General features: G+C 43.8%; 1 protein-coding gene across 7 annotated transcripts in view; it reads left to right on the top strand.

Moving 5' to 3' along the window:
- The first annotated feature begins 5361 nt into the window (after positions 1–5361).
- The window catches only part of LOC118393418 (serine/threonine-protein phosphatase 2B catalytic subunit gamma isoform-like), a 75791-nt gene continuing 68006 nt past the window's right edge, over positions 5362–13146 (top strand). For 2 of the 7 annotated variants that reach the window (XM_035786066.2, XM_035786069.2), the window contains exon 1: positions 5366–6073. In XM_035786066.2, coding sequence (XP_035641959.1) covers positions 6004–6073 — 70 coding nt within the window. In that variant the 5' untranslated portion in view covers positions 5366–6003. Of the gene's footprint in view, positions 6074–13146 lie in introns of all 7 variants that reach the window. The other 5 variants (XM_035786065.2, XM_035786067.2, XM_035786064.2 and 2 more) reach the window with 5 other exon arrangements.

Raw genomic sequence — 13146 nt, forward strand, 5'->3', positions numbered from 1 at the left:
GTTTAAATGCGGAAAACACAATTCAGTTGAATGCATTCAGTTGTACAACTGACTAGGTATTCCCCTTTCCTTATCCCTTTATGATACATCCAACACGTTGTGGATTTTGAATGCACCTCAAGTGACCTGCACGTGTACATACTCCAACCAAAAGCCATGGATTACAGGTGACATCAGCACTGAGCTAAAGGGTAGAGCTGCCGCTTTCAAGGCGTGGCACTCTAACCCGGGGGCTTATAAGAAATCCCACTATACCCTCCGACGAACCATCAAACAGGCAAAGCGTCAATGCAGGACTAAGATGGAGTCCTACTACACCGGCTCCGATGCTCGTCGGATCTGGCAGGGCTTGCAAACTATTACGGACTACAAAGGGAAGCCCAGCCGCAAGCTGCCCAGAGACACGAGACGACCAGACGAGCTAAGTGACTTCTATGCGCGCTTCAACACTGAAGCATGCATGAGAACACCAGCTGTTCTGGATGACTGTGATTACATTCTCCGTAGCCAATGTGAGTAACACCTTAATACAGGTCAACATTCACAAGGCCCAGGGCCAGACAGATTACCAGGACGTGTACTTCGAGCATGCACTGACCAACTGGCAAGTGTCTTCACTAACATTTTCAACCTGTCCCTGACCGAGTCTGTAATATCTACATGTTTCAAACAGACCCCCATAGTCCCTGTGCCCAAGAACACCAAGGTAACCTGCCTAAAGGACTACGTCTGTAGCCATAAAGTAAAGTGCACCATCATTCCAGAAATCCTAGGTTTTTCTTTATTTTACTATTTTCTACATTGTAGAATAATAGTTAAGACATCAAAACTATGAAATAACACATGTGGAATCATGTAATAATCCAAAAAGTTAAACTAATCTAAATTAATTTTATATTTGAGATTCTTCACAGTAGCCACCCTTTGCTTTGATGCTTTGCACACTCTTGGAATTCTCTAAACTAGCTTCATGAGGTAGTCACCTGGAATGCATTTCAATTAACAGGGGTGCCTTGTTAAAGTTCATTTGTGGAATTTCTTTCCTTCTTAATGCATCCAAACCAATCAGTTGTGTTGTGACAAGGTAGGGTTGGTAGACAGAAGACAGCCCTATTTGGTTAAAGACCAAGTCCATATTATGGCAAGCTCAAATAAGCAAAGAGAAACAACAGTCCATCATTACTTTAAGACATGAAGGTCAGTCAATGCGGAACATTTCAAGGACTTTGAAAGTTTCTTGAAGTGCAGTCGCAAAAACCATCAAGCGCTATGATGAAACTAGCTCTCATGAGGACCGCCACAGGAAAGGAAGACCCAGAGTTACCTCTGCTGCAGAGGACAAGTTAACTGCACCTCAGATTGCAGCCCAAATAAATGCTTCACAGAGTTCAAGTAACAGACACATCTCAACATCAGCTGTTCAGAGGAGACTGTGTGAATTAGAGGTCGACCGACCATGATTTTTCAACGCCGATTCCGATTATTGGAGGACCAAAAAAGCCGATAAATCGGCCAATTAATCTGTATTTATTTGTAATAATGACAATTACAACAATACTGAATAAACACTTATTTTAACTTAATATAATTCATCAATAAAATCAATTTAGCCTCAAGTAAATAATGAAACAGGTTAAATTTGGTTTAAATAATGCAAAAACAAAGTGTTGGAGAAGAAAGTAAAAGTGCAATATGTGCCATGTAAGAAAGCTAACGTTTCAGTTCCTTGCTCAGAACATGAGAACATTTACATTACATTACATTTAAGTCATTTAGCAGACGCTCTTATCCAGAGCGACTTACAAATTGGTGCATTCACCTTATTACATCCAGTGGAACAGCCACTTTACAATAGTGCATCTAAATCTTTTAAGGGGGGGGGGGGGATGAGAAGGATTACTTTATCCTATCCTAGGTATTCCTTAAAGAGGTGGGGTTTCAGGTGTCTCCGGAAGGTGGTGATTGACTCCGCTGTCCTGGCGTCGTGAGGGAGTGTGTTCCACCATTGGGGTGCCAGAGCAGCGAACAGTTTTAACTGGGCTGAGCGGGAACTGTACTTCCTCAGTGGTAGGGAGGCGAGCAGGCCAGAGGTGGATGAACGCAGTGCCCTTGTTTGGGTGTAGGGCCTGATCAGAGCCTGGAGGTACTGAGGTGCCGTTCCCCTCACAGCTCCGTAGGCAAGCACCATGGTCTTGTAGCGGATGCGAGCTTCAACTGGAAGCCAGTGGAGAGAGCGGAGGAGCGGGGTGACGTGAGAGAACTTGGGAAGGTTGAACACCAGACGGGCTGCGGCGTTCTGGATGAGTTGTAGGGGTTTAATGGCACAGGCAGGGAGCCCAGCCAACAGCGAGTTGCAGTAATCCAGACGGGAGATGACAAGTGCCTGGATTAGGACCTGCGCCGCTTCCTGTGTGAGGCAGGGTCGTACTCTGCGGATGTTGTAGAGCATGAACCTACAGGAACGGGCCACCGCCTTGATGTTAGTTGAGAACGACAGGGTGTTGTCCAGGATCACGCCAAGGTTCTTAGCGCTCTGGGAGGAGGACACAATGGAGTTGTCAACCTTGATGGCGAGATCATGGAACGGGCAGTCCTTCCCGGGAGGAAGAGCAGCTCCGTCTTGCCGAGGTTCAGCTTGAGGTGGTGATCCGTCATCCACACTGATATGTCTGCCAGACATGCAGAGATGCGATTCGCCACCTGGTCATCAGAAGGGGGAAAGGAGAAGATTAATTGTGTGTCGTCTGCATAGCAATGATAGGAGAGACCATGTGAGGTTATGACAGAGCCAAGTGACTTGGTGTATAGCGAGAATAGGAGAGGGCCTAGAACAGAGCCCTGGGGGACACCAGTGGTGAGAGCGCGCGGTGAGGAGACAGATTCTCGCCACGCCACCTGGTAGGAGCGACCTGTCAGGTAGGACGCAATCCAAGCGTGGGCCGCGCCGGAGATGCCCAACTCGGAGAGGGTGGAGAGGAGGATCTGATGGTTCACAGTATCGAAGGCAGCCGATAGGTCTAGAAGGATGAGAGCAGAGGAGAGAGAGTTAGCTTTAGCAGTGCGGAGCACCTCCGTGATACAGAGAAGAGCAGTCTCAGTTGAATGACTAGTCTTGAAACATATGAAAGCTGGTGGTTCCTTTTAACATGAGTCTTCAATATTCCCAGGTAATACGTTTTAAGTTGTAGTTATTATAGGAATTATAGGACTATTTCCCTCTATGCCATTTGTATTTCATTAAACTTTGACTATTGGATGTTCTTATAGGCACTATAGTATTGCCAGTGTAACAGTGTAGCTTTCGTCCCTCTCCTCGCTCCACCCTGGGCTCGAACCAGCAACACAACGACAACAGCCACCATCGAAGCAGCGTTACCCGTGCAGAGCAAGGGGAACACCTGCTGAAGGCTCAGAGCGAGTGACGTTTGAAACGCTATTAGCGCGCGCTAACTAGCTAGCCATTTCACTTCAGTTACACAAGCCTCATCTCGGGAGTTGATAGGCTTGAAGTCATAAACAGCGCAATGCTTGACGCACAACTGTTTGAATGAATGTTTATGCGCCTGGTTCTGCCTACCACCGCTCAGTCAGATACTTAGATACTTGTATGCTTGTATGCTCAGTCATATTATATGCAACGCAGGACACACTAGATAATATCTAGTAATATCATCAACCATGTGTAGTTAACTAGTAGTTATGATTGGTTGTTTTTTATAAGCTAAATTTAATGCTAGCTAGCAACTTAACAGGCAGTCTCTTTGTGGAGTGCAACGAGAGAGAGTTATCGGGTTGGACTAGTTAACTGTAAGGCTGCAAGATTGGATACCCCGAGCTGACAAGGTGAAAATCTGTCGTTCTGCCCCTGAACAAGGCAGTTAACCCACCGTTCCTAGGCCGTCATTGAAAATAAGAATGTGTTCTTAACGGACTTGCCTAGTTAAATAAAGGTATAAACAAATTATGTAAAAAAGAAATCGGCAAATCGGCGCCCAAAAATACCGATTTCCGATTGTTATGAAAACTTGAAATCGGCCCTAATTAATCGGCCATTCCGATTAATCTGTCGACCTCTAGTGTGAATCAGGCCTTCATGGTCGAATTGCTGCAAATAAACCACTACTAAAGGACACCAATATTAAGAAGAGACTTGCTTCGGCCAAGAAACACGAGCAATGGACATTAGACCAGTGGAAATCGGTCCTTTGGACTGAAGAGTCCAAATTTGAGATGTTTGGATCCAACCTCCATGTCTTTGTGAGACCCAGAGTAGGTGAACGGATGATCTCCGCATTTGTGGTTCCCACCGTGAAACATGGAGGAGGAGGTGTGATCGTGTAGGGGTGCTTTGCTGGTGACACTGTTAGTGATTTATTTAGAATTCAAGGCACGCTTAACTAGCATGGCTACCACAGCATTCTGCAGCGATATGCCATCCCATATGGTTTGCACTTAGTGGGACTATCATTTGTTTTTCAACAGGACAATGACCCAAAACACACCTCCAGGCTGTGTAAGGGTTATTTAACCAAGGAAAGTGATGGAGTGCTGCATCAGATGACCTGGCCTCCACAATCACCCGACCTCAACCCATTTGAGATGGTTTGGACCGCAGAGTGAAGGAAAATCAGCCAGCAAGTGCTCAGCATATGTGGGAACTCCTTCAAGACTGTTGGGAAAGCATTCCAGGTGAATCTGGTTGAGATAATGCCAAGAATGTGCAAAGCTTGTCATCAAGGCAAAGGGTGGCTACTTTGAAGAATCTAAATTATATTTTGATTTGTTTAACATTTTGGGGGGGTTACTACATGATTCCATGTGTGTTATTTCATAGTTTTGATGTCTTCACTATTATTCTACAATGTAGAAATTAGTAAAAATAAAGAAAAACCCTTCAATGAGTAGGTGTGTCCAAACTTTTGACTGGTACTGTACCTATTACCTCAATTACCTTGACTAACCTGTACCCCGCACATTGACTCGGTACGGCCTGTATGTAGCCTCGTTATTGTTATCACATTTTTTTACTTTAGTTTATTCAGTAAATATGTTCTATTTTTCTTAAAACTGCATTGTTGGGCATGTAAGTAAGCATTTCACGGTGGAGTCCAAGCCTGTTGTTTTCGGCGCATGTGACAAATCCAATTGGATTTGATTTGACGTGTACGCATTACGTTACCATAGCTACGTCATTTCGTTAGGGAGTCAATTCCGCCTCCGCCATATTGTAGGAAATCCGTCTATTTGTTGCCACTAGTTACCACAGTCACAAAGGCGACATTTCCTATAATCGTAAAAATGTATTATTAATATTGTGTTGCTTTGTTTGTCTTAAGTAAAGTTTAGGCATAAGGTTAGCATTGTGGTTAGGGTTAAGGTTAGGTTTAAAATCAGATTGTAAGAAGATACATTTTAGAAATAGGAGGGGTTTATTGCTTTGTGGTTGTGGTAAATAGGGACGACCGTCTGTGTGCGCTGTCAGATTAGAGTTTAATCCGTGGGGTTACGGTCAGAACGGGAACAATAGCTAGTTACACCTGGAACAGGGCTCGATAACCGCGAGGAAACGCTGGTTTAAAAGCGACAGGTTTTATGGATGAGTCATCTAAGTAAATCCAAGCAATTTGATGATGAGGTTACTGACTAACGTTTATATTAGCATTCAAATGGATTGCAAGTGATTTGTCAATTTTATACCCAGCTAGTTTGCTAGCTAACTCTTAAATTCGAATTAAGTTTATCCACTAAGTAAATAGTGAAGACTTTTGCTACACGGGACAATCACCACTTCTCTGTTTTCTATGGTCCATATCAATTTGTGACATTTTGACACGGATTAACGCTGTTAGTAATCGAACCTAATCAAATCAATCCTCTCGGAAAGAAAACAAATCTCTATTCACTCTCATAACTTCAAGACGGAGTAACCAGCTAGCGCTGCAAACTAGCTAGTAAGACTAGCTCATCAAACTTGGTCCTGAGTGGAGACCAGACGGAACTAACATGTCTGGAAAAGACAAAGACAAGGAGAACGCCGGAGAAAAACAATCTACAACTGAGCGGCTCGTAAAAGGTGAGTCGATTTTGCAAACGCAGCTAACTACAGTGCCGTTAGCTCGCTATGTAAATTACCTAAAGTTCTGTTTTAACATTCCAAATGTTGGCTAGCTGACAAATTAGGTAACGTTACTGTAGTTACACCAAATGAAGCTGCAAGAACATGCTTCAGTAATTATCTAGTTAACGTTATATTGAACCAACCAGAACTATATCTACTTGGCTGCAGTAACTAGCTTAGTTTAATTTAGTTCTGTCACAATGTTCAATTTCGCTAAGTAACAGTAGGACACAAGTTAACTTGTTTATATATATATATAACTCACTCCCCACATGTAGAAGTCAACAGGCACGACGACATACACATAATGGTTTGAGAAAGGATTGATAGTGGCCAGTATATTTTCAAGACATGGTTTATAGCAGGCCTGCCATGAAGCTTTACTGTGACCAGAGGTGAATCAAGAGGCACATGTGACCCCTGGCTCTAAATCACCAGGGCATAGCTTTGTGGTTGCGGTCTGACACGTTCTTCCAGGAGGTCTACTTAGTCTATGGTCATGGAAAGTGATGTAAGGTACTTGGTATCATTAGGCATGTTTCAGTGGGGTAGTCTAGATAGGCCAATGATATCTCATCATGAGAAATGTAGTGACTGTGTGCAGTGTGCAACACAAGGGCCACTGAGGGAGAGTGGGCCGTGAGAGGTTTGCTATTGCTGTGATTAGGCTGGCAAGGTGGATTTCTTAACTCGGCTCTTGTGGACCTTGTTAGCACTGCCTGGCCTGAAGGGTCTGTGCAGCTGAGCACAAGCCAGCTCTCCCCCTCGGCCAGCCCAGCGCTACCCACCAATTCAGGTTGAGAGGGCCAGGAGCAAGAGAATGCCCTGGCAGGGGATCAAAATGTATATGTATGCCAGTAGGGAGAGGGTGAGTTAATTGCGGAAAGAATCTCCCCAGTAATGTGGCCGACATTGTCTTGCCACGGGGTGTGGGATTGTGGGAGAAAGTGCAAAGTAGGGAGGAAGAGTGGGAGAAAGAGATTTGTTTGTACATCCAGTCAGGACCAGTGGGGTCCCGGCATGGCAGTTTTAACTGTACCAAGGCTAAGGAGAGGCTTGATGAGTAGAATGATGCTGCTAATCTTCCGATAGTGGTACTATCCACCATTTTCTGTTGTCTTACACTAAAACTGACACTTTCTGTTTTCAATATGAAATCCTCTCCTTTGTGTATAGCCTACATTATTAAAGAGGTGGATGGGATGTGTTGTACAAGTGCTCTACTTGTACCACAACTTTAGTCCAGATGGAAAATGACAGATATTCATAATTTTTTCTTTATTGGTGAGTTGATATTTTGCGCTTCACTTCATTTATGTGATTTAGGGGTAGTCTCAAATATCAGGAATTTGGTAATTGAACCAGTGTATGCTAACCATGTCTGCCTGTCTGAAAGGGAGAGGCCCAGTTTGGTCCTGTGCCATGCACAGAGCATGTGATGTCACTGACTCAGTGGCAGAGAGGACCACCACTCTGTGTTAGAGCTGGGACGATAAGCCAGAAATGATCGACACTTATCGCAGGCATTTTGCTCATATAATTTATTACGATAAGTAGCCTATACTAGAGAGATGTGAAGTTCGAAATGAAGTAAGTATGGTAATATGGGTTATTGTTAATGGGACAATCAATGTCTAAAACCATGAAACTAGTAGTAGTAATTTAAAGGATATTTTAGGGCCCTATAAAATCCGTTAATGTATCAATTCTGACAATTTATGGTCATTTGGATTTTTGTCCATATCTACACTGTAATTATCTAATTTGGCTGAGTAATGTGTTCAGTGATTAGGGCAATTCGGATGGGACATAATGTCTAACACAGCTACCTGAGCCATATTTTTAACCAGGAAAGTTGACTGAGAACACGTTCTCATTTACAGCAACAACCTGGGGAATAGTTACAGGGGAGAGGAGGGAGATGAATGAGCCAATTGTAAGCTGGGGGTGATTAGGTGACCATATGAGGGACAGCTTGGGAATTTAGCAGGACACCAGGGTTAACACCCCTACTCTTACGATAAGTGCCATGGGATCTTTAATGACCTCAGAGAGTCAGGACACCCGTTTAACATCCCAGCCGAAAGACGGCACCCTTCACAGGGTGGGATATTATTTTTTTTTGCCCAGAGGAAAGAGTGCCTCCTACTGGCCCTCCAACACCACTTCCAGCAGCATCTAGTCTCCCATCCAGGGACTGACCAGGACCAACCCTGCTTAGCTTCAGAAGCAAGCCAGCAGTGGGATGCAGGGTGGAATGCTGCTGGCATCCTGATTCTATAGCCTAATCATTCAGTGTGCCATTGACCCCTTTTGTGAGTGTTTGATACAATTAATAGAACGACTATTTCTATACGAGCAGGATCCAAATCTGAAACAAAGATTGAATAAATATTGGCCCTTTTGTCTTGTTTGTTATGCCAATTTGGGTGAGATGTAGGTCTTGTTTGTCATTAAGTCGTATGTCTTGTTTGTCATATAAAAGTATGTGGACACCCCTTCAAATTAGGAGAATCTGCTTTTTCAGCAACACCCATTGCTGACACTGGTGTATAAGCTCGAGCACACAGCCATGTAATCTTCATAGGCAAGCACCGACAGTAGAATGGCCTCACCGAAGAGCTCAATGACTTTCAATGTGCTGCTGTCATAGGATGGATTCCAACAAGTCAGGTAGTCAAATTTCTGCCCTGCTAGAGCTGTCCCTGCCAACTGTAAGTGCTGTTATTGTTAAGTTTAAATGTCTAGGAGCAATAATGTCTCAGCCGCGAAGTGGTAGGCCACACAAGCCCACAGAAAGGGACCGCAGAGTGTGTAAAAATCGTCAGTCCTCGGTTGCAACACTCACTGCCAAGTTCCAAACTGCAAGCAACGTCAACACAAGAACTGTTCGTCGAGAGCTTAATGAAATGGGTTTCCATGGCCGAGCAGCCGCACACAAGCCTAAGATCACCATGCACAATGCCAAGCGTCGGCTGGAGTGTTGTAAAGCTCAACCACATTGGACACTGGAGCAGTGGAAACACGTTCTCTGGAGTGATGAAATCACACTTCACCATCTGGCAGTCCAATGGACTAATCTGGGTTTGGTGGATGCCAGGAGAACGCTACCTGCCCGACTGCATAGTGCCAACTAGAGGTCGACCGATTATGATTTTTCAATGCCGATACCGATTATTGGAGGACCAAAAAAGCCGATACCGATTTAATCGGACGATTTATAAAAACTAAAAATGTATTTGTAATAATGACAATTACAACAATACTAAATGAACACTTTTAACTTAATATAATACATCAATAAAATCAATTTTGCCTCAAGTAAATAATGAAACATGTTCAATTTGGTTTAAATAATACAAAAACAAAGTGTTGGAGAAGAAAGTAAAAGAGCAATATGTGCTATGTAAGAAAGCTAACGTTTCAGTTCCTTGCTCAGAACACGCGCCTGCTTCTTCCTACCACCACTGTCAGATACTTAGGTACTTGTATGCTCAGTCAGATTATATGCAACGCAGGACACACTAGATAATATCTAGTAATATCATCAACCATGTGTAGTTAACTAGTAGTTATGATTGATTGTTTTTTATAAGATAAGTTTAATGCTAGCTAGCAACTTACCTTGGCTTACTGCATTCGCGTAACAGGCAGTCTCTTTGTGGAGTGCAACGAGAGAGAGGCAGGTCGTTATCGCGTTGGACTAGTTAACTGTAAGGCTGCAAGATTGGATCCCCCGAGCTGACAAGGTGAAAATCTGTCGTTCTGCCCCTGAACAAGGCAGTTAACCCACCGTTCCTAGGCTGTCATTGAAAATAAGAATGTGTTCTTAACTGACTTGCCTAGTTAAATAAAGGTATATAAAAAAAAATATATATAAAAAAAAATCGGCACCCAAAGATACCGATTTCCGATTGTTATGATAACTTGAAATCGACCCTAATTAATCGTTCGACCTCTACTGCCAACTGTAAAGTTTGGTGGATGAGAAATAATGGTCTGAGGCTGTTTTTCATGTTTCAGGCTAGGCCTCTTATTTCCAGTGAAGGGAAATCTTAACGCTACAGCATACAATGACATTGTAGACAATTCTGTGCTTCCAACTTTGTGGCAACAGTTGGAAGGGCATTTCCTGTTTCAGAATGACAATGCCCCCATGCACAAAGCAAGGTCCGTACAGAAATTGTTTGTTGATCGGTGTGGAAGAACTTGACTGGCCGGCACAGAGCCCTGACCTCAACCTTGTCAAACATCGCTGGGATGAATTGGAACGCCGACTGCGAGCCAGGCCTAATCGCCTAACATCAGTGCCTGACCTCTCTAATGCTCTTGTGACTGAATGGAAGCAAGTTCCCGCACCAATGTTCCAGCATCGAGTGGAAAGCCTTACCAGAAGAGTGGATGGAGGATGTTATAGCAGCAAAGGAGGTACCAAATCCATGTTAATGCCCATTTGTGGAATGAGATGTTAAACAAGCAGGTGTCCACATACTTTTGGTCATGTAGTGTATAAACTCAGTTTAGGCTTATCCTAACCTATGATTTTGTTTCCAAACTCTTGGTCCTCCTGACCAATAGCAGTTTGAATCTCATCTCCAACACTAATTTTGCAGTGGATTTAGTCACCACCACTGTAGACTGGGATCATGTGCAGGTGACCCTAGAATACTATGGCTGATCTGTGCGACGTGTGATCCAGCCCTCTTGCTCCAGTCAGTTTCACTGAGATGGTGTTGTTGTTCCCAATAACTGGCCAATAGGCCTAGCCCTTGACACATGCTAGCTACTGCCTGCCTTGCCTTCGCACCTCACTGAGTTGCCATCCATCCATATTTTCTTGGATCCTTGCGGCCAGGATCTTGCCATCAGTGGGGCTAGCTAGCTAGGCTTCTAAATAAACAGTCTGAACTTCGAATCCCCTGCTAATAGAGGCTTTGCCTAATCTCTTAACGCTTGTACCCAGCTTACAGTTCCTTTCATTGCTTGCCTTGTAGGTCCAGGAACGCTTACTGTTTATTTATACCACACTTGTCAGAGCATGACAGCTTGTATTGATCATAGGCTGACCAAGTTGGAGCTCACTATGTGTTCTGCTGGTGCAATCCCACTGCAGACCAGCCAGGTCCGTGCCAGTAATCCCCCTCCCCCATTCCCCATCCCAAGCCAGCTCATCACACAGCCAGCCTACACCCTACCTGTGCTGCACACCAAAACAAGGCTGCTGGACTCATAGTAGGCTATCCACAAGGCTCTGGTCAAAGGTAGTGCACTATGTAGGGAATAGGATGGACTTGCATTTGACTGATTTGTTGCTCCAAAACCTGTCGAAGATGCCAGTGGAGTAAAGAGACCTGGCATTTTGTTTCAGCATGACAAATGGTGTGTCAGACTGCTTCTCAGACAGGTAATATTATCAATTGATTCTGCTGCTGACACATTGCACAAGTCAACCAAACCCCTCATCTCTCCAGACCGGCCTCAACCTCCTGGAAACCTGTGACTGATGATAGTAGGTACGGTTAGGCTGTAGCCTAATGCATCAGGCTGCCTCTGGTCCTCTGGACAGTCAGGTGCCGCCACACTGATTTAAACACACCCGCACAAAAGCTCAGTAGAGGTCACTCATATTCCAGCCATTGGTTTGTGTGGCTTTCGTGAGCCTGCCATGTGGCCTCGAATCTCTGATGTTCTGTGTGGTGCTACAACCTGAGCCATGTGGAGACTAAGTGGCCCCTGCTCCGGACTTTAACCCCGCCTGTGCCCTCTTCTCAGGCACCTGAGGTAACAGTCTGGACAGTGGTATGGATCTAATGGCACAGATTGTCAGGGGTGTGGTTTAGCAGACAGTTGTTCATGAACCCACAGTTAACTTCTTGTGTCGAGCAAATCCGGGATCATGAATAAAGCCTCAAGCTCATTACCATAACGCAACGTTAACTATTCATGAAAATCGCAAATGAAATGAAATTAATCTATTTGCTCTCAAGCTTAGCCTTTTGTTAACAACACTGTCATCTCAGATTTTCAAAATATGCTTCTCAACCATTGCAAAACAAACATTTGTGTAACAGTATTGATGGCTAACATAGCATTTAGCGTAGCATTTAGCATTAGCATTCAGCATGCAACATTTTCCACAAAAACCTGAAAAGCATTCAAATAAAATAATTTACCTTTGAAGAACTTCAGATGTTTTCAATGAGGAGACTCTGTTAGATAGCAAATGTTCCGTTTTTACAAAAAATATTATTTGTGTCGACGAAGCGCTCCGTTTTGTTCATCACATTTGGGGGGGAAAAAATATATATATTAAGTCATTAAAACGCAAACTTTTTTCCAAATTAACTCCATAATATCGACAGAAACATGGCAAACCGATGTTTAGAATCAATCCTCAAGGTGTTTTTCACATATCTATCGACGATAAAATCCATCGTGGCATTTTATTTTCTCTTCTGAAGAAATGGAACGCGCATGGACCTACAGATTACGCACACAGGACACCGGGCGGAACACCAGGTAAATGTAGTCTCTTATGGTCAATCTTCCAATGATATGCCTACAAACACGTCACAATGCTGCAGACACCTCGGGGAATAGACAGAAACCGCAGGCTCATTCCTGGCGCATTCACAGCCATATAAGGAGACATTGGAACACAGCACCTTCAGAATCTGGGGCATTTCCTGTATGAAACTTCATCTTGGTTTCGCCTGTTGCATTAGTTCTGGGGCACTCACAGATAATATCTTTGCAGTTTTGGAGACATCAGAGTTTTGTCTTTCCAAGGCTGTCAATTCCATGCATAGTCAAGCATCTTTTCGTGACAAAATATTGCGCTTAAAACGGTCTTTTTATCCAATAATGACATAGTGCCCCCATAGGTTGAACAGTTAACCGGTTTGACGCTGACAATACATTATCGGTCTATATAGGTTTAAACTTTTTTGATGGCCACGGTTTAAAAAGAGCTACTATTCTTATTTCTCAACTTGTAATTAAAGCTTGCTTCCTATTTGTCGTTAGCG

Source organism: Oncorhynchus keta, chromosome 14 (assembly GCF_023373465.1).
Source record: "Oncorhynchus keta strain PuntledgeMale-10-30-2019 chromosome 14, Oket_V2, whole genome shotgun sequence".
Lineage (NCBI taxonomy): Eukaryota > Metazoa > Chordata > Actinopteri > Salmoniformes > Salmonidae > Oncorhynchus > Oncorhynchus keta.